The sequence below is a fragment of the Mirounga angustirostris genome, unplaced genomic scaffold (assembly GCF_029215605.1).
Source record: "Mirounga angustirostris isolate CCGP_5_RB_7025 unplaced genomic scaffold, mMirAng1.0.hap1 SCAF_9, whole genome shotgun sequence".
NCBI classification, from domain to species: Eukaryota; Metazoa; Chordata; class Mammalia; order Carnivora; family Phocidae; genus Mirounga; species Mirounga angustirostris.
The window spans coordinates 17546951-17574053 of NW_026991717.1; the positions used below are offsets into that span (position 1 = coordinate 17546951).

At 47.3% G+C, this 27103-nt stretch overlaps 1 protein-coding gene across 4 annotated transcripts in view; it reads right to left on the reverse strand.

Moving 5' to 3' along the window:
- Positions 1-27103, reverse strand: part of IGF1R (insulin like growth factor 1 receptor) — a 300057-nt gene that overhangs the window by 14699 nt on the left and 258255 nt on the right. For all 4 annotated transcript variants that reach the window (XM_064569953.1, XM_064569955.1, XM_064569954.1 and 1 more), the window contains 11 exons: positions 26211-26449; positions 23159-23326; positions 22753-22957; positions 17957-18240; positions 16500-16636; positions 15852-16011; positions 12036-12138; positions 11441-11511; positions 7587-7816; positions 7154-7264; positions 3268-3427 (listed from right to left, as the gene is read on the reverse strand). In XM_064569953.1, coding sequence (XP_064426023.1) covers positions 3268-3427; positions 7154-7264; positions 7587-7816; positions 11441-11511; positions 12036-12138; positions 15852-16011; positions 16500-16636; positions 17957-18240; positions 22753-22957; positions 23159-23326; positions 26211-26449 — 1868 coding nt within the window. The remainder of the gene's footprint in view (positions 1-3267; positions 3428-7153; positions 7265-7586; positions 7817-11440; positions 11512-12035; positions 12139-15851; positions 16012-16499; positions 16637-17956; positions 18241-22752; positions 22958-23158; positions 23327-26210; positions 26450-27103) is intronic.

Genomic DNA, 27103 nt, shown 5'->3' on the forward strand with positions numbered 1-27103 from the left:
AAAAGTACCCAGTAAGATGCCTAGGAGATGCTATTTACTAGGCCCCTGGAGCTATTACTCAATAATGTTTTTCATCATAATACTCCCACTCGTTTTTGAAAATTTCTTCCATTTTCCATGTCTCTAGAAGATGTCACATAATTACGTTTGATGGCAGGCTTGCTTTATAATCCTAAATTATTGCTTCTTTGTCAGATTTTGATTTTCCACTCAATCGTACAACCTTTTCTTACAGGGACTCTTCTGTTCGCCTTCCCAGGAGAAAGGGCTGCTCTCCTTTCTAAAATGTTCATTCATGTCTCTAACTGTGCCACAAAGCGGTAAGGCTACAAAGCAAACATAGGGAATAAAGTTCCTTGGACGTTAACCAACACAATTTACTTGTACTGAGCTGAGGGCCATCGAACTGCCTCTGGTAAAATTACCTGTCATGTTTGTAATCCATGAGACACTGGGCATAGGAAAAACAGGGTTTTTGAACCCTAGTGAAGAATAAAAATGAAATGTTGAAGTCTTATCTCAGAATTAATCCAGTGACATGCAAATGAGAAGACTTGCCTTTACTTGCACAAAAAGGACCAAAAAAAAAAAGGAAATCCCAGAAAAAGAACACAAGCTATTTCTTAACACAAAAGAAAAATTTCAAATTTTAGGGAGAAAAACCACAAGTACAAAGAAAATGGCACTATAAATGTGCCACCTGGTTAAACGGTAAATATGGTCCTTGCTGACTTGGGACTTCAAATGGCAAGTCGCACAACAATAGCTCTCCCACCGTGATGTGAAACCAGGAAGAGAATAGCACGAACCAGGCTCCTGCATGTGCCGGAAAGAGGGTAGGAAGCACGATGCCGACGGCCGGAGGAACCAAATATCTACTGAGGACCAGCCCCATGCCAGCCATGTGCTTAGAGCTTCCCTGCACCCACTTCTTCCCACCATCTCATGGGTCTGCTGTATCAGCATGCCCATTTCAGAGGGACAGAAACTGAGGCTCACAGAACTTAAGGCACTTGGCCCGAGTCTTATCTGTTATTGGTAGAACCAAGATTTAAGCTCAGGCCTTCCCGGTTCCCTAGTACTGGGGAAGGGGAACTGGTTAGCATCCCTGTGGGAACAATCTGAGTCCCCATGAAAAAGGGAGGGGAATGGAAAGGGAAGGGGGGAGTGAGCAGGAAGCACAAAGAAAGCGCAGACAGCAGCCAGGGAGGCTCTTCCTTGCAAACCCTGGGGCATGACAGCCTCTTGGGCTTCAAGGGGCACCAGATGTGTGGGTGCTTCAAAGGGCCAAATTCAGGGACACACTGGTGGCTCCTGAGTAATTCTGATGACTAAGGGATGTTTACTCTATGATATGGCTCCATTCATCACCCCTGTCTCCTACAAATGAAAAATCACCCCTCATTTGTAACTATTCTAGAGGGGATACTCATTGTTCACAACTAAAGGGCCAAAATAGTTCATTCAAAATCATTGCTAAAGAAAAAAATTACTGCTAAGGAAAGGTGAGCATTTCCAGAATAGACAGCTCAAGAACTAGACAAAGAGGTTAGTTTCATTTTACCTTATTATTATTTTTCCTGTACTTTGAATATATCATGCCATTCCCTTCAGGCCTGCAAAGTTTCTGCTGAAAAATCAGCTTATAGTTTTACAGGGTTTCCCTTGTATGTAACTGTTTTCTTTTTTTCTTGCTGCTTTTAAAATTCTCTTTATCACTACTTTTAGCCATTTTAATATTATGTATCTTGTCGTGGACCTCCTTGGGTTGATTTTGTTGGGGGCTCTCTCTGCTTCTTCAGTCTATTTCCTTCCCCAGTTTGGGGAAGTTTTCAGCTATTATTTCTTCAAATAAATTTTCTCTTCTCCTTCTGGAATCCCTATAATGTGAGTGTTACTATGTTTGATGGTGTCACTGACTTCCTTTAACCTATCCTCTAACTTCCTTTAACCTATCCTTTTTCCTGTTCCATTTGGTTGCTTTCCATTACTCTCTCTTCCAGCTCATTGATCTGTTCTTCTGCCTCCTCTACTTCTTATTCTCTCTAGTGTATTTTTAATTTCAGTTATTGAGTTCTTCATCTCTGATTGCTTCTTTGGTATATTTTGTATCACTTTGTTGAAGGTCTCAAATGAGATCCTCCACTCTTCTCAAGTCCAGTGAGTATCTTTATGACGATTACTTTGAATTCTCTATCAGGCATATTGCTCATCTCTGATTTGTTTAGCTCTGTTGCTGTGATTCTGTCCCGTTCTTTTGTTTGGGACATATTCCCTGCCCCCTCATTTTGTCTAACTCTCTGTGTCTGTTTTTATGTGTTGGGAAAGTCAGCAAAGTCAAAGAGGTTAATTTTAAATAGATTTCAGATGTAAAGTGTCCCCTACAGTTTCTCAGGATAAATATTTGATGTTTTTCTGAACCATCATCATCTCATAGTAGGAAGATAAGGGTTCTGGTAAGAGGAGGTGTTTTCCTGAGCAGCCCTGAGGTTGTATGTGGTTTCTGTTCTGTTTTTCTTTAATCAGGATTAAGAGATCAAAGAAGCAAAGTCCAAACCTAAAGGCTGAAATGAATTTCTAACTAGCGCCAGAAATGCAATCCAACCTTTTTTTTTTGGTGTTTGAGTGGGTGGTGGCAATAAGAGGTCTAACCAGCAGGTTGGTCAGCTAAGTATTATAACAGGTCAAGAGTTTAGAGGTTGATCAACTTGGGTGTGAACCCCAATAAAGGACTGCCACCTCCCTGTCACAGGGCTTGCCACGTCCCTGTCACTGCTCTTGCTCTGTGTAGGTGCCTTCACTGTTAGGGGACCTCACCTCTTAGAAAACTCCATGGACCACTGGGAAGACAAAGCTCCTTACAAGCTGGGAATATTGAGGGGATATTGGTAGTTCAGATGGCAACTTTTATTCCCAGGTCAAAATAATCTGAGGATGTTGCCTCAATTATTTCTGTAACCAATGCTTAGAACTGTTCTGCCAAGAAATGCCTCAAGTGCTGGGAGAGGCTATCTCAGGGACCGTGGCCTCAGCCCATCCTTGCCCACTGCTTGTTTCACTGTGCCCACATGTGCTATTGGGATTTGAGCCAACCCAGCCAGGTCTGTGATTGACTATCAACTGGAGATAGCCACATTATTCCCAAGAGTAAGACTCTGTACTCATGGGATGCACTGGAAAACCTCTTCACAGGTAGGCTAATGCCAACTCAGTCCCTGAAATGTGTGAGTTGAGTTCTTGTTCAGATCTGGAAAGCTAAGAACACACCTCCGATTTTGACCGTGAAATCTTCGGCCACCATGCAGTTCCGGGCAGCAAGGTCTCTGTGGACAAACTTGTTGGCGTTGAGGTATGCCATGCCATCTGCAATCTCCCCAGCCATCTGGATCATCTTGCTTAGGCTTGGAGGTGCTAGGACTGGATTATTCTGTTGGAGATTAAAAAAAAAAACTCAGGTGAGAATTGAAGGAGTTTTTCCCACCCTACGTTCTTTCAGGGTGTGCAAATCCATCTTGGTTCAATCTGAGTACCACAGGTAATGACCTAAGAAGCAGGACTTGCTCAGAGGGAACATATTATTATGGAGACCATAGCATCTGCTTCGTGGTAAAGTCATGCGCTTGCTCACTGACCACATCACACAAAGCTGCAGAGAGAAACACCAATTAGCACAACTTGGGACCAGCATTTTCTATTTTGGGTAGGACAAAAAGTATTTAAAGTGAAACTAACAATTTCTCATATTACGAATTCTTGGTTACTCAAATTTTTATTAGTTCATATGTTCCTTTTATTTCTATAATCAAAGTACAGGTAAAAGGACGGAGAGAATATTACAAAGGCTATGGGGAAATAAGCAAATGTATTTCCCAAACGGACACTGTATGCTTTATTTCCCACATAAGCATTGTTATAAATTATTTGATCTTTCTCTTTCTCTTCAACTTTCTTCTAAAGTATAAAAATATTGAGATTAATGTTTTCACCTTACAATGTGGCATTCTTTGGATTATTATTTTCCAGGGACACCAAGGAAAACAGGCACTTGCCATTTAAGTCCAGGTGAAGCTTATTCCAGAGGGGGATGAATATAAAACGGTGACATGGAACATGGATGAGCATTTCCTTTTTTTTTTTGCAGAGGAGGGCAACATACTGGCTTTAGAATTAAAGAGCAATGCCTCCAAATAATAATAATAAATCCATGTGGAAAAAAGTTTATATAAAACATGTGCCCAAATCTCTCTAACCTTAAAAAAAAAATACAAAGCCAATCAGCTTGCCACAGGTTAGATGCTAACCACCTCTTGCTCATGCTAGCACAATAGATTTTACCTCAGTTTCCCTGACTACAGAGCATCTGTTACAACACTGCAAAGCCAAGTTGCTCTGACAGGTCCCACATGCCACCTTCCCAGCTCAAACCCTGTGGACCATGGGCAGAGCATGCCTGGGTGGGATCACTGCTGGGAGGACGAGCTGGGACCATGCATGGAAAGTGCCTGCCAGTGCCTGGACCCTGGACAGGGTCTGTGCTTGGTGGAGATTGGCTTTGTCCAGTGACGTGCTAGTCTCTGTTGCAAGCTGCCTTCTAGAAGCAGGGTAACAACCCTCCAAGTACTTCCCGGTTAGTTCCCTATGCTTGACATACATTCACCTTCTGAAGAGATTATCAACACCGTCTCTGGTGATTCAAAATACTTATCACTGAGTTTCCTGGGGAAGTGACATGACGTCCTCAAGGGTAAGCCTGAGCCACCACTTTCTTTTACACGGGAACCTTGTTTAGACAAGCTGTTTCCCCCCCAACCCCCGCCCCCTGGACCCACCATTGCCTTTTAACCTTTTCGGGGCTCTAGATATGCATGGTATGCTAGGAAATCTGCGGGTAAAATGTTAAGTTTATGCTTATCATACTTAAGCTGTGGAGTATTAAGTATATGTGTTTACTGGAAGTGGTCATTCATAACTAATATGAAAAACAGACTCAATGAAAGGAACCTGGTTGTAAATATCGGAGGAGAGGGCTGCCATTTGGTCGGCTCATGGTGCTGCAGTGCCGTTCTTTCAGACATTTCAGAGAGCGGAAATCTTTCATTTGCTCAGAGCTACTGAAGACATGTATACATAAACACCCACATTTAGCAAAGTAAATGAGCAAATCTTCACTTGGGGAGAAGATGCCAAGTAGAATATAATGAATCTGCAGGACAAGCATACATATTTTTATACTTGACATGAGTTCGGAAGAACAAGTTTAAATCTGACAAATCTAAGAGTGAATTTTAGATCTGAAAAGGACTTGGATAATCATCTTGTCCAACCCTCTTATTTTACATGTGAGGAAGCCGAGGTGCAGAGGCCTGCAGCGGCTGCCTGAGGACGGCAGACAGCTAAACAGCAGAGCCAGGACTGAGACGTGTCCCAAATGTTTATTCTGTGCCTGAAGTCGGGGATGCAGGGAGTGAGGGTTCCATACTTTTCAGAGGTGCCTTGAATGAATCTGAAAAGAAATACGCTGCCATGCATCTCTAGCTGCCCATCTGATGAAGCGGTTCTCCTTCACTCTGGCTTGTGAATGACCAAAGAGAGCCAGGAAAAGGCATTAAGATCCAGGGGAGTTGGGGACCCACGGTGGCAGAGCAGAGGGTGGGTGTGTTGTACCCTGCTCGCAGGTGCCCCAGGCCACACTCAGCCTCGTGACCCTCACAGAATCACAAGCATCATCTGCTGTGAATAAAGGAAGCCACACGCAAAGAGGTGCTCAGAGCTCAAATTGAGGAAATACTATGTGGGGGATAATTAAGTTGCAGATTAAAAGAAAACAAAAGATTAAACTCAAGCGGAGAAAAGCTGTAGAAATTCAAAAGGGGTAGAGAAAGGGAAGGATTCTGGCAGGGGCAAGCAGATACAAAGCCTACTCAACGTGGAACAAAGTCCGGGTGAAAGTAAGGACTTTGAACCCACCAAGGTGGCCCAATGAAAGGCAGATGTTGCTGGGATTATTTTTAAGTGTTTATCTACCGGTTTATTCTTAGAATTCCTCACTTTCAAGTCATGCTTCCATATGATAAAAAGCTGGCTTGTGGGTTCCTGCCACAGAAGGGGAGATACCACGGTGACTAATGAAAAATTACACAGGATTTCAGCCGGTTTAGATTTTTTTTTTTTTTTAAAGATTTTATTTATTTATCTGAGACAGAGAGAATAAGAGAGACAGAGAGCACATGAAAGGGGGGAGGGTCAGAGGGAGAAGCAGGCTCCCTGCCGAGCAGGGAGCCCGACGCGGGACTCGATCCCGGGACTCCAGGATCATGACCTGAGCCGAAGGCAGTCGCTTAACCAACTGAGCCACCCAGGCGCCCCGCCGGTTTAGATTTTGAAGCTCATAACACAAATGGATCTTTTTTACTAGACGAAGCAGACTGTGCAGCTGAGGCGAGTATCAGTCCGCCTCAGAATCGGGCCTGAAATGCGGGTGCAGAGTTTGAGAAACAAGGCTTCCGGGTCTCCAAGGCGCAGACTGTTGACAGCGTGGGGTGGGGGGAAGGGGCATGTGGGTGGGGAGGGGGCTCATGAGGGAGAGGCTGTCTTGTGCATGGAGCTGGGTGGGAGACCACCCTGGCACAAGAATCGCGTCCTTCTAACACTGAACTCTGACAAGCATTTATGGAAAGACTGCCTGCCCCAAACACTGACCCTGAACTGGGTGTGGCTGTTCCCCAGGGTGAGAAGCCAAACACGATGGGGTGGGAGGGGAATCCACTCAGGGACCAGAGAGGAGAGAGTCCGTGCTAGGAGAGAAGTCAGCGGAGGAGATGGTTCCTCCTGGCCGGGGAGGTGGGGGGCTGGGGAGGTTGGGGGCTGGGAGGGTTCAGGGAGCGTGGGCGGTGGAGGAGGTAACCAGTGGTGGAAGAGGGAATGCAGGAACAGACGCAGAGGCGTTAGGGAGGGGGGTACTTGAGGAATGGCAAGTGCCTCTCACAAAAGCTCACAGGTCCCCCTCTAGTCAGGGAAATCTTTCACATAAAGGACCTACAACCAAGCACGCGACAAGAAACATTCGATACTGAGAGTAAGTAAATTTAAAGACACCGTATCTCCTGGGGGAAAGGACGGATAACGTGCAAAGTCGGTTAAAACCAAAACTGACCTCTATTTCTGGCCTCAGAGACCTGAGATAGCTTTTGAGATCCCCCCGTGTCATCAGTTCCATGATGACCAGCGTCGGCTGGCCCTGGGACACTACGCCCAGCAACCGCACCTGGGAGGAATGACAAAGAGAAGGACTCAGAGGGTGAGGGTTACCCGCGACTGTCCCCACCCACGCTTCTCGAACTGTCTGGTGCTGGGACCTGCAGGGCCCACATGAGCAGGCCCCAGGGGGCTCCACTGGCCGGGGTCTGCCTCCCATGCACAGATGTCTAAGGGCAACCGTGAGGTGATGGGGGACCCCGGAAGGCGGGGGCCAGGGGGGTGGAGGAAGACACCAAACTCCCCAAGTGGGGCCACGGACATCCTGGGAAGCTCCAGGGAAGGGTTCTCCCTGTGTCAGGTTCTGGCTTCCCCGGGGGGCTATCTCTTACCACGTGGTGACAATTGAACTCCTTCATCACTGAAGCCTCATTAAGAAATTCAATCCTTTCACGCATGCTCGCGGCCTCGTTCACTGTTTTAATGGCCACCCTGGTTTCTGGCTCATCTTTAACCACGCCTTTGGCAACTCCTTCGTATACCATCCCAAATGAGCCCTGCCCCAGCTCTCGGCTCATGGTGATCTTCTCTCGAGCAACTTCCCACTCGTCAGGTACATACACTAGAGAAGAAGAAACCAGAACTGAGCCAGGTAAGGCAAGGGACCCTCTGGGCAGAAGGTGCTTTTGGGGGGAAACCAAAGACCACAAGATGCCACTTCCTAAAGCCCACAGAGAACATTGGGAACAATGACGCGGCTTGTCCTGAAATTTCTGTCAGGCAGCAATACGGTCATATACTGGTATTTCTCAAAAAAAAAAAAGTAAATAAAATCTTAAAAAAAATTCTGGTATTTCAAGTCTTCAAGGATTCTGTGATAATCTGAGGATACTAACAGCATAGAAGAACCACAAAGGAGTCCAATCTGAGATGTGCTAAGTATAGAATTCACAACAGGTTTTAAAGACTTAGGGGCACACAGCTGGCTCAGTTGTAGGCGAGCGTGTGACTATTGATCTTGGGGTCATGAGTTTGAGCCCCACATTGGGTGGAGAGATTACTGAAATAAATAAAACTTTAAAAAACAAAACCCCAAAAAACCCACAAAATCTTAGCACAAAATATCATGTGAATATTTCAATAGTTTTTGTACTGATTACATATTAAAATTGATAATACTTTGCATATATTGGGTTAAATAAAGCATATCGTTAATATTTATTTCACCTGTTTCTTTTACACTTTTTTTTTTATATGGCCACAAGAAAAACTTGAGGTTACATATGGGACTGGCATTATATTTCCACTGGGAGCACTATTCTCGTCTAGACAAGTGTCTCCAGCCTCATCAAAGACCCCGGAGTGTCTAAAGGGGTACAGAAGCAACTGAGCTCTGGCCCCAAGGAGCATTCAGTGGTGAGCAGGGTGGAGGGACAGCTGATGAGCAGAGGGGTGTCCCCAGGGCTCTGGCCTGGGCTCCGTGAGTTCAGGGACCTCCCACAACCGGGGGGTGAGGGGCTGGGTGGTGGGACATGCTAAGACAGAGCCCAACTAGGACTTTTCCAGCCCAGGCTTTTGGTCTGGTTTAAGGAATTAAATAAGTAATTCCAGGCAGGCAGGAAGCAGAAAGAGAGGAACAGGGAGAAGGGACGTAAGAAAGAAAACAAAACAAAACAGAGGATCCGTCCTGCAACCTGAATGGGCAGAATGAAAACTAAATTACACCTCTGAGGAGTGTCCAATATGGCCTATATTAATCAATCTAGAATTTTCTCTCATACACATTTTTGTATTTCACATTACATGTTTTGGAATTTCATAAACGGAAGTCTACCCTCTGCATGGCTTAGGTGCCACACAGCCCCCGAGAAGAGGCTGATGCTTGCTCAGGAGAGTTAAGTATGCCAGACAAGCCTGTAGATAAGACTCTTCATAATACCCCTCAGAAAGTATAAAGAGACACTGCCTCGATCCATTTATCTCTGAAAATCCAGGCTTGCTTTTAGTCAGAATTAACTATGTAGCACACCATAAAATACAGAGTTAAAACCAATCACATTCCTTCCTTGGGAGGTCCCTGAAGTCAACACTTGGAATCCTTTTCTCTAAATTCAACCCAGCAGCTCTGACTTGAACCAGTAGTCCTAAGCCCCTCCAGCCAGCCTCAGGTTATGGGCACAATGTTATCAGCACTTCCCTAGAGGGAATTTTCAGCGTACTCTGGAGAATGGTGACATGCAGATTAGCTTTTGGAGAAAGGAGTTTTTAAAGCATTTGCGAACTGCAATGTCATTTTGTGGCCCCTTGAGGAAACTAGCTATAAGGTGCTTGTCAAAAGGCCGAATAAATTAAGTTCAAATGAGGTGATGGTGTTCCTACCTGTTGGCCCAGGTGACAATGAGTTTGGGTTTTGTTTATTTTATTTTTAAAGAAGAATCAAGGCATATTATGAAAGTAGTTCTGGAAAGATACACAATTTGAATTCAGTTCACCAGTACTGTCTGATATTATCGTATTAATGCTCTTTCCAAACTTCCTGGATGCTTCGTAGTCAAAACTACAAATGCCCGTCTCCTGTGCTTTATTTCAAAGCAGAGCAAAGTCTCTGGAATAGTCTTATTCCATCTTTACAGAGAGGGAAAGTGGCTTTGCATTCCCCCCATAAATTCCATTGGGTGTGTGATGACTTGCCTTACCTTATTTTTTTTTAAAAAAGCTATCATTTATACAAACAATGCATAAAAATATTTTTTTTTAATAAGGAAAAAGATCCTCTCCGCAAGTAACTACTATTTTAAGTTTGGTTGTGTATCCTTCCAGAATGTTCTCTATGCCTTATATACATACATACATTAATTATAGGAGTACAGAGGTGTGTATGTGTGTGTGTGTGTGTGTGCGTGTATGCACATACAAATATATATGTGCCTATTAAAAATAAAACTTTGTGAGATCTTTATAGAATCAGGAATAATGTCATTATTCTGCACTCGATTCCTACTCAGGGGAGGCTGCTTTTGATTGGCTTTACTGTAAACAGAACTGAATTAGAAACTATTAAAGAAATCACAGTGAAACTTTACACATTTATATAGTGCTTTTGAGTGTCAAAGTGTTTTTCTTATGTTTTCCATTTGATCAGGATAATCAATCAGAATAATCATGAATCTATCTCCTATCTCCTATACATTTATATCAACTTTCACTTCACCGAAAGCCAAGAAGAGGCAAACACTTTTTCTAAATGCATCTACCCGATTTCACGCACTTACTCATTCACTTGATGAACCCGATCCAGATACTCCTGTGGGTGAGCTTCCCCGCCCGCCCCAAGGAGCTCACCTCACGGTGATGGCATCACACTGTCCACAAGATGCCAGAGACTGTGTCACCCCAACTTCTCAACTACCTCACTATGTGACCTGGGCAAGCTTCTCCTCTGCACCTCCCGGCCTCACCTACACACAGGCGGGCCTGAGAAAAGCCACCTTACAGGGATATAGGGACCTATGGGATGGCATTTATAAAAGCCCCCAGCAAAGTGCCAGGTAATGGTGCTGGGACCAATGCCCCACACTGACTTTGAAAGGTCTGGATTCAAGCCCACGAGGGAGAAGAGACAGCAAACGAGGGGGAAAAAAAAAAAAGAGAGATCCATGGAGTACAACCCAACTTCCAAGTCAGACCTTCTCGGTCACTGAACTAAATGGCCCTCATGAGTTACTATCCGAGGGTATGTGAATGGGCCGTGAGGGTATAAATCATGTGATCCCAGTCAGGAGGGGGTGAACAGAAAAACTCCAAGACAGAAAAATGCAGGGAAGCCGTGAGTGATCAAAGACAGTCACAGCGACACGAAACTCAAGCTGAAACAAGTTGAAGGGGACGGTTTGGTCAGCTGTGGCATCCCCTCTGACTAGACGTCAACAATTAAAACAGCTTTTGTCATTCTAGCATAAAATTTCAGGCGATTAAGTAAATTGATTACTGCGCTGACCAGTCATCTCTGAAGCCTGTCTTTCTTTGGGGCATTCCGCACAGTCCCAGAATTTTTGACATACTCTTTGAACTGCTGAAAACTTTGATTCAAAAAAACAAAAACAAAAAAAAAGTGTTAACCAAGACGTATTCTGAGGCCAAAGTCACCTCAAAATATTGCAACCCTCTTCCCCCTAAATTAGCCACACTCCCGAAAGCTCCCCGATCTGGGATGTCCCCAGGCAGCGACCCTGGCTTAGCCGCTTACCGTCAGCGGCGCTGAAGTACTCTGGGTTCACGGAAGCGTACAGCACTCCATTCCCCAGCCTGCTGTTATTTCTGTCAAAAGGGTAAAATTCAGGTTAAAAAAAAACAAACCCATCTCCGCACATGTCATCTTTGCGCTATCAGTTTTATTTGTCCTGTTTCGTTAAGTGGATATCAGTTCCTGCCTGTCGGCTCTCATCGGGCCCCAAAGCCATCTTGCTAACACGTCCTTGGGCTTCTTCAGGGGCCTCGGATTAAAGCTTTTTATGAAACACTTGTTTCTTTACTTCATCAGAAACTGAAAGGCCTACTGGACAGAAAAGGCTGGGCCCTGTGTTTGGAAAAATCTCTGCATGAGCAGCAGTTATCTGTGAGCGAGGGGATGAACCGTACTGGCCCCAAATACATTTTCTATTGCTGCTGAATCATTAGAAAATGTTCTCTTTTTCCTGAGAGGAACATTTGATGGGAAAATCAGGTTTCCCAATCCATAAAACACTTCCTCAAAATCCTCACGACGTTTCCCTGCGCTCAGGTTCAAACCACCATACAGCACGGTCACACAAGGTATCTGAACTTTTCACAGAGTCACTCACCTTTTCCTGTGGAAGACATACAGCATTATAACCAGCCCTCCCACTATCAACAGGACAGCAACGGGCAGAGCGATGATCAGATGGATGAAGTTTTCATACGTTACTGCAGAGACAAGGGAAATGATAAAATATTGCTAGGTGCGCAAGCTGGTCGTTTTTTGTTTGCTTTGTTTTGTTTTAGCTGCAAGTATGAAAAAAAAAAATCCCCGAAAATTCCTTTACTGCCCTATTGCAAACTAGGAATTCTGAAGGTAAACAGTATCAGATAGAACAGTAAAAAAACTCTGAATTATTTGGGGAAAAAAAAAAAGAGAGAGAGAGAAGTGCACACAGAGGAGTAAACTCATTTTTAAAGTACAGTGTACCCTGAAATAATAGTTCAAATGGTGGGCTCGAGTAAAATAATCTTTGTATGCAATTTAATGACTACTAGTGCATGCATGTGTGTGTGTATATATATATTTGCAAAAATAAAATGAATGGATTCTCACATATATAGAGCTCAAGCTGTACTGACCCTTGGTGTTTAGATCATAAATGTATTACTTAACCTGTTTGGTATGAAACTGGTATCCTAGTACACCACACTGACCTTTATCTGTCTTAAGACGGTTCCACAGACAATTTAAAAACACCTAACTGGATGGCACCCCTTGCCAAAGCTGCTCTGATTTCTCCCCAGACATTAGGGTCTAGTTACAAGCCTCACTGCAACACCTGCTCATCACCGTCACCAGCACTTAGATGACAGGTGCCAGGCTGGACACTGGGGATGCCGCTGCAGACTCTGCTGGAAGCCAGAAGTCAGCGTGTTCCCAGGTGGCACAACAACCAAAAAGGTGGACCACCCACACTGCAAGGACGTGGAGAGGAAGGGAGAGGAGAGAATTGAGTCGGGGAAGCTTTGCAAGTGCAGAGGAAATGTTGGAGATGATACTGGGAAAAAGCAGGGCTGGCCAAGCAGTTTGAACCTCATTCTGCAGATGAAAGCGAGCCAATGTGAGCTCTGGGCCCCGCAGTGAGCCGAGCAGATCTGTGTATGTTGGGATGGCGGTGCCTGAGGTCAGCCTGAATGGAGGAGGCAGGCACGGCCACGTCTCGGAGGGTGCCGGGGGCGGGAGGGGACCTGGCTGTGTTCTGCATTATCCAGCCCAGACCTCACGAAGAGACCACTGCCTTTTGCTACGAATGAAGAAGACACAGAGATGAACTGTCCTCCCCAGGGTCACAAAGACAGCTGGGAAGCCATGGTCCTGGGACCTTTCCTGCTCCCACAGCTCAGACCTACCCCCCACGGCAAGTACCCTAGGGGCCGTTAGCTAATGGTGGTGGCAGCAGGGGCAGGACTTCAGTGACACAGAAGACGCAGAACCAATGGGTTGAATGGGAAATGGGTGGCTGGAGAGAGAGAGAGAGAGAGAGAGAGAGAGAGAGAGAGAGAGAAAGAGAGAGAGGAGGATGTAAGGTTCCAGACTTGCGTGGGGTGTGGATCATGGCGCCACTGACTGACCTTGGGAACAAAAGGATAGAGAGATACTCTGAGGGCAGCAACTGTGATTTCGGTTCTGGTACTGATGGGAGTGGGAGGCACTTGTGGGATACCCAAGTAGAGATGTCTATGCGGCAATGATGGAACTCACTGGGGACCCAGTGACACCTGGTAGAAGTCACGCATCAGTGATTATTTTGCCCCTAAAAATCATCATCATCATCACTATGACTCTTTATGGATTATTAATGCTATTTTAATTTTTTAACATTAAGGACATTTTCCTCAGATCACTCTCAACATGGATGCATCTCCTGCATTTTTTAATTCTTGAAAACACTCTCAACTATCACTGCCTTTGGGAAGCCAGCCAAGTTTTAGTTTTTCTTCCCAAGGACTACTACTTACATTCATATCACTTAGCCTACTGGTCACGTTGTACCATGTTCTGAGTTTCACAATTCAGTGGGGACACGGAGAAACTGGAACACAGCCGGAGAGGAGCAAAATGATGAAATGGCTAGAAAATTGGTCTCTGCGACTGGGCAACAAGAAAATGCCAAGAGACTGGAGATTATTTAGTCTGGAGAAGAAAAGTCTGAAGAGTCATTTAATAGCATTCAAGCACATGAAGGGTTCCTAGAAGGACAGCGGTTGCCAGAAAGCTCGCAAAGCTTCCGTCTCCTCTGAGGATTAAACAAGAGGAAAAGAGGCTATGCTGTAGCAGGAGAGTCTTGCCTGACATAAGGACAAACAGCAAAGCAGGCATGCAGATTCCATTTTCCTGCAGTATGTGCCAACTTCTGCTGGAAAAGAGTCCATCAGAGGGGCTCTTGGGGTTCCCAGTGGCATCCCAGCACTCCCAGGGTTAAAGACGGGGTAGCAATGGCAAATGGGAGTGTGTCCCCTCCGAAGACAAGCCAAGGCTGCTATTTCAAAGACTGCGGCCTGATGCAATACTCCTAAACCTAGGCTCTGTTCCTAAGGGATGGAAGCAGAGAAGAGAGAACAGGGGAGAAGAGAAAGCCAGCCACAGCTCTGGAGAGGGTTCTAGGCATTACTGGGAAGGTTCTAGCACTGGACTGGGTGGCAGAGGCTCACTGGGGAGAGCAGGTTAGCAGGCCCCATGGAGAATTCAGACTCTTTTAGCTGATGGAATTCTCTGCCTGAGCGATCTGTTTACCCCTAAAACCTGAACTCAGGCACAGTTCCAGGCTCATAAAATGTTACCTCAAGGTCTGCAATTCTATGCACGCCATCCTTCTTTTGATATCTGTACTATTAGGATTTTCAAATATCTGTCTTTGACTTTTAGGCGCTAACCAGGTGGATGGCTGGATTGGTTGGATCCTGAATTTAAGAACTCAGAAGCCAGCTCGGGTCAGCACAGATGTGGGACCCAAGGAGAGACCACGGACGTGGGGACCACCCAATGGACCCCAAAGTAGCACCAGTAAGCACGGTGGGCTGCTCTTTCACGTGGGGCAGTGAGGAATAGTGTTATGCCAAATTAGATCCCATTACCTGAACATGAAATCATCTGAAAAACTAGGTTCCTAATAAGAAACAGAAACTCAATGTGGAAATAATGAGGAATATTTAAGTCACCAAATAAAATACTGCATTTTCTCAGCCCAGGAAGCATAGGGCCCATGGTGCACTTACACGTTTTACAAAACCCAGTTTTCAAATCTGAAATCCTAGCCTAGTACGGTCTTCTAAGAATTCTGTCTTGTCAACGGCTTGAGTATAAAATCACAACATGGCCCAGTCTCTGTGCCAGACAGCGAGCACTGTGTGCATTTGATGTGTGTTGGTGCTTTAAAAGTGCATCTGTGTTTTTACCGACAGGGCAGTGAAGGGGACAATGCCTCAGTGTGAGATGCCATTACAAAGACTCCTACCTTGGAACAGGCTGGACCGGATGGCCCCCAGATTTTGGTCACCGTTAGGATTCTAAGCCCTAAATCCGAGCCCTAACCAGCAGCCCAAACCGGACAAGAGGCGGAATGGTCAATTACGCGCTTCGTAAAATGCTTCACACATAAAACAAGTTGAGAGCAAAGGCCTCTTGCTGACGCCCCCCCCACCCTCAAAAGGGGCTCAGACCCTCTCCCTGACCATCAAATGAGGTAGGAACTCCAAGCAGCAGCTCCCCCCTGCTCGAGCTCCCAAATGAGGTGCTGACCCAAGTGTGACCCTTCTGAAATCTGGCCAACTCGGTTCCAACGGAAAATCAGAAAGTTAGAGCTCCGACAGCCCAGGCTTTCCCAAGCCCCGCCCAACCCGCTTCTCCATCTTCCAGCTACTCCTTCCCCAAGCCTTACTTTTGGCTGGGACGTAGAAGAACACAGGATCCGTCCAGGACCCATTCCCAGAGAGAGAGGTGGCCTGGATCCGGGCCGTATAGTTCCCGGGGTTGAGCCGGTTAAGCTTGGCACCTCCATACTTCCTGTACTCCTGTCTCGATACACATTCCCGCTGATCCTGGGGGAAATAAAACACAAGTGCCAATTCCCCACAAGCATGTGAGAAATGGGTGCCTCTTGCTGTCCCATCTCTCGCGTCCCACCTGACAGTGATCCCAATTTGCAGTAACAGGGAAGAAACCAAGTGTTGAATGGCAGTCTTCCAGTAACTGTAAACACTCCCAAGTTCTAACCAAATATATATCTATTTTTTTGGTAATCAAAAAGAACTCCAGAAAAATAAAAATTTCTTTCTGGCGTATGCTGAACGATCATTTTCTGTAACAAAGTAGTTTCTTAAGGGGGAGAACAAGCCCCCCTCCTCATATACTCTGAGTACTCTCCTCAAAGACGTGTGGAGCTAGTAGAAGGACTTAAGTCCTCACTGACTTAGCTCCTCATTTTATGGGGTTAAGTCCTCAGCTAACTGGGAGGTGACATGTTGGGGCACATGTCATCAATTGGAATGGGGACACACCCAGATGCAGACCACTGCGCCAGCCTTACCTCGATCTGTGATCCATATTTTATTTCATACATTAGAATCAATCCATTGGGATTCTCAGGTTCCGGCCACTTTAGAAAGATGGAGTTTTCAGGCCTCGACTCCCAGGTCACCGGCCCAGGAATGTCATCTGCTCCTTCTGTGCAACAATTTAAACAAGCGATAAAGTCGGATTCGGGTCCGCCCCCCCAACACCCCGAGTGGGCTACTCTGAGCATGCCCTCCCCCAGTCTGTATGTGCAGGGCTGAGGGCGGGGACCACATATACTCCCCCAAAGCCGGCTGCTCACACATAGCACAGGGTTTGGAATCCAAGCAATGTAATGACCTGTGAGTCTCAAGATGCCACGATACCTTCCCTCCCCTCAGTGACCGCGCCCCCTCACCCCACCCCAGAAAAAGCCCGCTATATCAAGTATAGTCAGAAAATCCCGGCAGCTTGAGTAACTTATTTCTGGTATTTGGCTTCTCCCACTCGAGAAAGGAAACTATGTGATGCCGTCAAACACAAGCAGCATTGAAAAGGCGCCTCGAGAGCAGGGGTGGCTGGCAGCAAGCCTCCAGGCGGCGACACGGAGCCCTCCAGGCCTGCATCTGCACACGGCAAACGCAACTCTGATGCAGGCATGAAGGACGGCCCACGAGCTGGGCCTGCGTCCACCCTTCCTCCAGCTGCTGCTAGCTGAGGCTGGGTGCTTGCACTCTTGCTTCTGCTTAAAGCAGCAAGCCAAGTGGTGAGCAAGAGTCCCTGCAAGTTACAGCCGGGGAAGGCTCTGAGAAATGAGCTGGCTTCTGTCTCTCCCAGAAGGGTGGGGAAACTGAGGCCAGGGAAGCTGACAGCGGCCTTGAGATATGCTGTGCGTCCCCTCCTAGACTCCACTTCTTCTGGGCTCCTTCCCTACTACCTGCTAACCCCGGGCAGGAAAGAGGATGGGCAGTTCACCTATCCTTAAAGATGGATGGATGGCAGTGTGAGTAACAGGCAGCTTCCAACTTCCAAAGGGGAAGGTGAAGACCCAAGAGGCAGGACCAAAGGCTACTCTAGCAGTTGACCTTGAGGAGTGAAAGTCACTCTGAGTCAAGGCAGCTAACGGATTCCACTGAACCTGACGACTCAGGAGGGACGGGGCAAATTTACGTGTGTACAAATGGGGAATAGGGCCATGGAAATGTACAATGTGAACCAAGTGGGAGGAGGGGAGTTGACCCCGAAGGGTGCTCCCTGCTCTTGTAGGACTTTGTGCGAAGACTGGGTTGGGAATGATGTCATTATGAATGGACTCCATTCCCTGGGCTGCTGGTCTACCATCCTGCCTACAAATGACCACCCGTTCTTTAATAAGCAGGATGGAGACTAAGGGTCATTGCCCTGGATGACAGATTCTGTGTCCATAGAACACAAGCTTCTCCACTGGGCTGTGAGTGAGTCAGGAGTGGGGTTCGCTGGATCACACCCTACCTGCAGGCATGGTTCTTGCAAAAACAAAGTTGGAGGCGCTGCAGCCCAGCTTCTCAGCCTCGTGGTTACAGCTGTGGATGTCAATGCGGTACAAAGTAAAAGGCCGGAGGTTAGAGATTACAGTTCTCTCCTTGTTATCCACTCTGCTCTCAAAGAAAGGGTATTCTGTCTCGAGTTCTTCTGGGTCTGTGATATTATAGGTGTCTGCCACCGTGGTGTTCCTGCTTCGGCTGGACATGGTGGTGTTGGTGACTTGTGTGACGTCTCTCCGCTTCCTTTCAGGTCTGCAAGGAAGAGAGAAACTTGGCCTGTAAGCGCCTCCACCTCTTTTGTCCCTTCTATGACTTGGGTTAGAGTAACGGAAAGAAAAGAAAAATCTTAACTTTGGATGAAAGGAGCTATTCAGCCCCTTTGGATAAGGACCAACAAATAATACGGGGATTTCCTTCTCCGTTATTTATTTTGCTTTCTCTACTCTGCAAACCTCCGAATCGGCACACAAACTGCCCCCTGGCTCCCAGAGTGGTTACTCGATTGTATCTAGAGGCAAACAAATGCCTCAGTCACTCCTGGCCCTGCAGCATACTGGCCCTTTGGTCAGAATGTCCGTGCCACCTGGTCCACTGACCTCATGGTTAAGCATTAAACGTGACCACCCTGCTGGCCACACTAAGATTTATTAGGGGGTGAGGTGAGAGGTGAGCTGTGTGGTGTAGGCCCCAGCGGGATGGCTTCTCTGACCCCCTCTGTAGAAAGAAAGATATCAAGCAGCGAGCACTTGCTTGGACCCTCAGACCCTTCCCTCTGGGGCTCCCACTGACTCTCTCTTCCTCTGAGACCCTAGTGTCTGTATTTTTCACACTCCTGGAGGTCCTTCCAGTCTGGCTCCGCCTCACACTCAGCAGTGACCTCCTGTGGCCTCTCCAAGGCCCCACTGCTGCCAATGGTAGGATCACTGTCATGGCCCTGGACTAGGGCTTCGAACAACAGCTACAAAAGCAATAGGACAGCAAAAGAGAAATCAAAAGAGAATGTTCACACCCAAAGGGCAGATGAGGCAGTCCGCGCAGCTGGACAGGGGGACTGTTCCAATGGCTACTGTTGTGGGCTTTGGGCTCCCCTCAGAAACCTCAAACACAAGCCCCTCGTGTTTACTGGAGGCAACAGCATGTGAGAGTAAGCACCCAGGTGAGAAACAGCCACCCTCAGGCCAACCACCAGAAACAGGGGGAAGCAAGCTGCCGTCCGTTCCGCACTGAGGCTGTCCGCGGGCGTCATGCATCCTGTGCGCAGGCAAAGGGTGGGGAGGAAACAGAACCAAGCTCATCCGGGAAAGAAAACTAAGAGCCCAAGGCAAGGAGAAAGACCACAAAGTGGGAATGCTCATCAGTTCTCATGTAGGGGAGAAAGAGAAGTCCCACAGGGAATCAGGGCACCTGGGAAGCCGTTTGTGGCTCAGCTGACTCTCAGCAGGCTTCCCGCGGGTCCTTACTTGCCTTGAAGTGAAAAACTTGGAAGGGAAAAGCAGGGGACTTGGGGGAAGGGCCTCTGGCTCCCCAGTCTGCCTGGCCCATGGATTCCCCCACACAAAATGCCATCACCACTTTTGTGCAACGGCCCAGTGGGTCCTAACCTAAAACACGAACCATTCAACCCAGATATGCTCATTCCACCAGGTAGAGAACCACAGAGGCAGGCCGTGTGTGAATGGCCCCAATGCATTCACTTTCATAATATTGGGGGAGGAAAGATTAGGAGATGAGGCTGACCATTTCCCATCCTCACACCCCGCACACCAACCAACCTTCCTGGAAGGGAAGGACACAAGGAACTACACTTATTGCTGGGGAGATCTCTTTTGACACCTACCAGAACGAATGTCCTGCCTTCTCTTCAAAACCAATGCAACACATAAAACCAATACAACACACCCTTACGTCTATAAGAGAGAAGTTGCTTGGGTTTAATCCACTGCAAAAAATATAATGCTCTGCCCAAACCTGACTTGACTGGCTTATTCTTAGAATGAATTGGAAGAGGGGCGCCTGGGTGGCTCAGTCAGTTAAGCGTCTGCCTTCGGCTCAGGTCTGATCTCAGGGTCCTGGGATCGAGCCCCACGTCAGGCTCCCTGTTCAGCGGGGAGCCTGCTTCTCCCTCTCCTGCCTGCTTGTGCTCTCGCTCTTGCTATCTCTGTCACTATCTCTGTCTCTTTCTCAAATAAACAAATACAATCTTTTAAAAAAAGAATGCATTGAAAGAAATAAAAATTGTCTTTGGATAGCTTAGCTGAAAAACAAAAAAACCTTCCTTTATGATTCAATCATTCTGCCAGCCAGACACTCCTTCTATCAAAATTGTGTTGCAAATTGAGTGGACATGAGAATTATACCCTTGGTAGGAGGCATTAAAAAAAAACAAAACAAAACAATATGAAGTTCGTATAAATTGTGGCCGTTCACCGTGGGCAAATACAGTATTTATATTCATCCTAAGGAAAGCCAGAATAGCAGGTCAGACTTGTCTTAGGAGAGAGAATGTCGGGGCCAAAGAGGTGGACGCACGCACTCGTCAGGGGGGATTTGGCAGACAGGAAACTTATTTTGAATTCAATAACATGAACACAATGCATTGCTAATATCCGTGTCACCCACGGCTCAGCCTTCACATTGCCTGATCTTGTGTTCCCCATGTGATGAGAGAGAAAGGTACTGCTTTGTAACTACAAATTGAAAGCTCGGAGCCCTTTAGCAAAGCTTCTCCAATGCCTGGACTCACAATCTGAACTTCTGGCGGGCCGGTGGGATGAGACAGCAACGGAGCCGACAGCTTTCGCTGGAGAATAAACAGATAACTCCTGCCCAGCGTGTTTGGGACACTCTCAATCCATCTGCTTCTGTGGCCACGGGAAGTGCCACTAGCTGAGCCTCTCTGCGGGCATGGGGGGAAATGGCCCACGTTGAGAAGCAGTGCTACCAAAAAGGCAAGAGCCCTAATGTGTCAAAATGTAGGGTCAAGGCCCGAGTGGATCGTTCATGAGTTAGGCTGTTGGAGAAGTCACTATGCCTGAATTCTAGTTTTTAAACATCTCTGAGCTCGTCAAAAGCTCTTATTCTTGGAAGTACACATGACCTACAGACAGTCGGGACTAACACTTGAACCACAGCCCTAGGAGGAGAGGTCTCCAGTGGAGCAGGTCAGGGGGACCCACAGAAGGCTCTCCTACCCTCACACTCCAGTGGTTTCCACTCCTAGAGAGGAGATGATGGGCAATGAAGAGCTTTGTCCTGAAAAGAATGCCTGCCACTCTAAGAGGTCTTTCTTTCTTAATGATTTTTCGAAGTAAGATGGCTATCTTGGACTATTACACAAATATCAGGAAGGTCACTTGACAGGGAAAAAAAACCACTTTAAAAGCCATTTGTTGTTACAACCTAAGTAAGCCTTTAAAGGCAAAGTCATTACAGAATAAACAGAAGCTACGGGCTTCTGGTGCCTCTCGAGGTCGGGGGCAGGAAGACCAGCAATCACAGAACACGCCGGGCAGTGGGCTGGTGGCTGCGGCACCATGGGGACCAGGAGAGCGTAGGTGCAACCAAATCCAGCTCCTCCACTCACATTTCAGCCAAGAGGCTGTTTGTAAACGCCACACTATAATCTTCCAGGAGGAAAAGGGAGACAGGGACCACCACTCTGTTTCCATCTCCTTCCCCAGACATTGCAGGGCTACCCTGATGGACTCCCCCTCCGTGTTTTGTTTTGTTTTTTAAACCATTTCTTATTGTGGTAAAATAAAATTTTTGATTAAAAAAATACCCAAATCTTGCCATTTTAGCCATTTTTAAGTGTACGATTCAGACACTGATTGCATTCATGATGTTGTGCAACCATCACCGTTTCCAACATTTTTCATCACCTCAAACAGAAGCTCTTAGACCCACTAAGGCCCAACTCCCCATTTCCCCCTGCCACCAGCCCCTGGAAACCTGGCATGCACTTCCCAAAACCATGAATTTGCCTCCGGTAGATGCTTCCTATGGGTGGAATTCTACAATAGCTGTTCCTTTCGCATCTGGCTTCTTTCACTTAGCATGATGTTTTCAAGGTCCACCAGAGTGGTGCCTTTCGTCAGAATCTCCTTCCTTTTTATGGCTGAATAATATGCCATTGCGTGGCTAGGCCATATTTTGCTTATCCATTCATCCCCTCACGGACACGCGGCTCATTCCCAGCTTTAGCTACTGTGAGTAGCGTGGCTTTGCACACCTCCACCTCCCTCCGCTCTTTGTCCGCTGCTTCTCAAACCTGCTTGTCAAGGGTGCCCGGGGCACTGGGCTGTGCTTGCAAGTTGGGCCGCTTTCAAACCTCACTCTGGTCTTCTCCCTCTTGCTTCACTTCTCCTCAGCCAGGCTTCAAGAGGCCGTAGGGAGAAGTGGGATGCGCAGGAAGGGCCCGCACACCAGCTCTTCCATTCGCTGGTCTCCATGGGTGGGGGCCTCTCTGAGCTTCACTTCCCGCCCACCCCCAGCTGAGAGCCCACCTGCCCTCGGTGGGAGGCCCTGTGGCCGAGGCAGTGGCACGGACGTGCCCGCGGCCCCCCCTTTCCTTCGCGGCTACCTGCCTCCCACAGGCACCCCACTCACGCAAGCTGGCAACGTGTTCTGTTCTCCCCCCACCCTTGACGGCTACGGGGTTCTGCCCTGAGGCTGCTGCCCTACAAACCACCCGCGGGGAGAGCGCACCACAGAACCCGCCCGAGGAGCACCAGCCTGGAGACGTTTTCCAACGACACTTGGTACCTGGGCACAAAGATGGAGTTGTGCAGAAAGTTCTCGAAGACTTTGCGGTACTCGGCCTCCTCCTTCTCGGCCTGCTTCTCGGCCTCGGTTTTGGGGCAGGCGCAGCAAGGCCCCTTCTCTCCGCCGCACACCTCGGTCTTGGGATTCTCCGTCACCTCTTCCACGTCGATGGTGCCGTCGGCGTACTTCCTGATGGGGATTTTGTCTGCTCGGGGAAGAGAAGCCCGACAAGCGCAGACATGAAAGCCAGGTCAGACGGGCGGGGGAGCCGTCAGCGCGTTTGATCGAGAAGGTGGCTGGTTTCCACCGAAGGGCTCCAACTGTCGGGGGGCTGTGTGTCACATCGGGGCGTGGATACGTCCGGGCGGCGGGAGTGGGGTTCCGCCCCCCCCCGCGCCCCCCTTACCTTTGGAACAGTAGTTATGCCGGTAAAGGTAGCTGTCCTGAGGCTGCCGCTGCCATCTCACGATGTAGTAACTGAGGTTGCCGTTGGGCAGGGAGGGCGGGTTCCACTTCACGATGAGCTGGGAGGAGGAGTTGGACGCGGACAGAACGTCCAGGGGAATGGAAGGAACTGGAAAGGCGAACAAAGGACGCTTCAGACAATGGAATGAACCCCGAATCCAGGCGCCCAGGCACTCGCTGCAAGCCCACAAGAAGCCGCAGGTTGGACCCGGATAGGGAGACGGCGGTGAACGCGGACACGTGAAACAAGAAGTGAACCGTGTTTTGAAATCGTATCAATTTAAATGCCCGCATTTCTCTCCGTGCGTGGTATCTACTCTCAGGTCAGCTCTGTGAAAACAAACATGACTGAGCGGCACATGGAGAAAGGTCGGGGCGGGGGCACGCCAGGATTACAAGTGGGTGGCTTAAAAACCTACAGCTAATTCAAACATCGGATTGCTCTCGTTTATTACATCCACCGTTCTCCAAATCGCCTGACTCCAGCAGTTCTACCAAGTGGGGAAACGGACGGACTTGGGTTTCACCTGAGATTCTGGAGCTCTGATAAAAATGGCAAGATGCCAAAATGAAAGGGGAAGTGAGAGAGGGCTGGATTGTGTGTGCACGTGAGTGTGTGCATGGGGTGTGTAAGAGGCGTGGAGGAAGAGGGCCTGCAAGTCTCTCAGTTCTATAACCACACTTCCACGGGATGAATGAGATAGGACTAGGAAAAGCAGTCCACAAACCCAAACACACACAGAGCCCCAACTGCAAGCAATGGACTCTGTTACCAGCCAAAGAATATTCATTTACAGGCACAGCATAATAATCTGGCCAAGCTTTATTTTACTACTGCCTCCCAAACCGAAACCCAGAGCTACCTTATGTATAAAGGGCAAACGCATCCCAGGACCACTGAAATCTTATTTCCCTTGGGTTCACAAGAAAACAATGATTTTTGGGGGTTTTCCAAAGTGCAAGAGACCTCTTTACTGTCTATCACTTAAACAACACAGTCATCCAAGCCACTTTTTTAAAATTTCAAAGGGGCGAAGAGTTTAAGGGTACTTTAAGGCCCCTAATATCACAGACAAGGTTCTGAACACCTGTACGGAGTGATGCTTTAGGGAAAGGCTGTGACTTATGCCAGCTTTCAGGAAAAACATAACCACTGGATGCTCGACCACTTTCAGTTACCAAAGTCAAGTATTTCAACAATAAACAGCTCACCCCTAAGAGTTTCAAATCTAAAAAAGCAGAGGCAGAGGACCGAGTCTTCCTCTGTCCCCACCACTTATAAGGACAGGGGCCAAGATGTAGGGAACTGGCCCAATTTGTATCGTGCTTAGTTTTCCATCTTTGGGGAAAGGAAATACGTTTCTTAAGAATTTGTCATATAGGGGCGCCTGGGTGGCTCAGTTGGTTAAGCGACTGCCTTCGGCTCAGGTCATGATCCTGGAGTCCCAGGATCGAGTCCCACATCAGGCTCCCTGCTCAGCGGGGAGTCTGCTTCTCCCTCTGACCCTCCTCCCTCTCATGCTGTCTCTCATTCTCTCTCTCTCAAATAAATAAATAAAATCTTAAAAAAAAAAAAAGAATTTGTCATATAATTAATTAGGGGCACCTGGGTGGCTTAGTCAGTTGGGTGGCCAACTCTTGATTTCAGTTCAGGTCATGGTCTTGGGGTCCTGAGGATTGAGCCCCACATCGGGTTCCGTGTTCAGTGGGGAATCTGCTTGAGGATCTTCCCTCTCCCTCTCTCTCTGTCCGCCCCCGCCCCCGCTCTCTCTAAAGAAAGTGAATGGATTAAAAAAAAAAAAAGAACTTGTCATAATAAGGAAAGATTCTTATTCTTCCTGAGCTGGCTGCAATAAATTACTTCCAAACCTAGAAGAAGAATAACTTGTTTTGTTGCCTTTCAGCCTCTGCTACACCACCCCACACCCAGGATCAGAAGCCAGCGCCAGATTTATTTCTATAAACACTTCAGGGTCCGTGGCATGACTGTGACCACTTATGGGATCCTTGAGATGGGGCAGGGGAGGGGAGGGGGAAGCAGGCATTGCGTGAGCTGAAGGTTTTCCCCATCAACACTTTTTCCTCACCATTTCTGCCATTTAAATTTATTTTGTGCTACCTTATGGGTGTTTTATAAAACAGCAACCATCCAAGGGTATTTATCATCGTCTTTAGAAATGATGTGCGTTTTCCTGCCTCTAAGCTGGTTTTCATATACTTGGCTAATATACACAAACGTTTGCTTTCATCAGTTCCAGATTCTGGAGTTGAGAAAAATGAGGTGGTTTAGGAAATGAAGACAGAGACAGAAGGAGGAACATTTTCACCAGCAAATATCTGGAATGTCCACAGTATACTCTGTCTGACGCTTTCCAAATTCTGTCTACCTCCTTGGAACCCTTGCCTCTACAGAATGAAGATGGAAAACCCATGAGCCACATGAGGTAACTGAAAGACCAAATCAGCATGTGTTCAATTCCTGGAGGTTCAACTATGAAAATAAAATAGGGGGCTGGATCCCGGCTGGGTCCTCCAAACAAACCACCCCAGCCCCCTTGGAGGACCTGGGCTTACTGGCACAGAGCAGACAGATGATGGAAGATGGACCAGGAAAATGGCCCAGAAAAGCCTAGGTTATTGGGACTGGGAAAAAAATGACATGATATAGCATTATATATTGATAAGAAAGACATATAAAACACAGACTGGTCCAGGATCGAGACATCTTTTTTTTTTTTTTTTTTTTTTTAGATTTTTTTTATTTATTTATTTGAGACAGAGAGCATGAGAGGGAGGAGGGTCAGAGGGAGAAGCAGACTCCCCGCCGAGCAGGGAGCCCGATGCGGGACTCGATCCCGGGACTCCGGGATCGTGACCTGAGCCGAAGGCAGATGCTTAACCATCTGAGCCACCCAGGCGCCCCTGGGATCGAGACATCTTGTAATAAGCACGGTGAGCTCACGAAAAATATGGGATGCGCAGTGTGTGGATACCTGAGGCATTGGTGCGAATGTACAAGATTTCACTTTTGGCCCCACGGATGTGGTCGTTCTCCACCATGGTGAGGGTCACCGCCTTGACATACACAGCATACTGCGTCCAGGGCTTCAGTCCATGCAGCAGAATGCCAGGCTCGACGTCCTTGTTGGGAGGGAGGTCCACATCCACCATGTTCCAGCTGTTAGAGCCACAGGCATCCTGCCCATCATACTCCGTGACGTTTTTAAAAGGCCTAGAAAGACAGCGGATGAAGCTCAGAGGAAGGTTTAGGTCTCTGACATCAAAGCTCCCAGAAATCTTCCCTAGCGGCTTAGCACGTCACACTTTCTGTAATGGGAATTCTAAATAAAACAAATAGTCCGTTGGATTTGTATAGAAGAATAAAATGAAGCAACGGGACCCCAGGTTTTACCATATTTACAAACTGCATACTCTGCCTCAGGAAGAGTAAATTCTAATTGTTACTGGGACTGAAGACACTGCTCCTTAAGCATGCAGGCAAAGGCTATTTTTCTCTCTTCCAATTGTGGCATTTTTCACCATTAAGAAAAAAAAAACAAGCATAATCATTTCATGCAAACATCAGCTACTGATGAAGAAACAAACTTTTGGGGGAAAAGGACTTTTGCTACAGAAAAACAGCTTCTACAATAGAGTTTCCAAAATCTCATTTGCTGGCAAACAACCGTGATTGCTTAAGTATCTTATAATACTCAAATATTTAGCTTCCAGATTGTCTCCAATACCAGCATCAACTCCTTGGTGAGATTACCAGCTGACATTGCCAAAGCACTGGGGATCTATCAAAGAGAAGAAAGTATTTTGCACACATGCTTGGGTGGGTAGGGATTCTCCAGCTAGCAGATGAAAGGGCTGGACGGCCCCT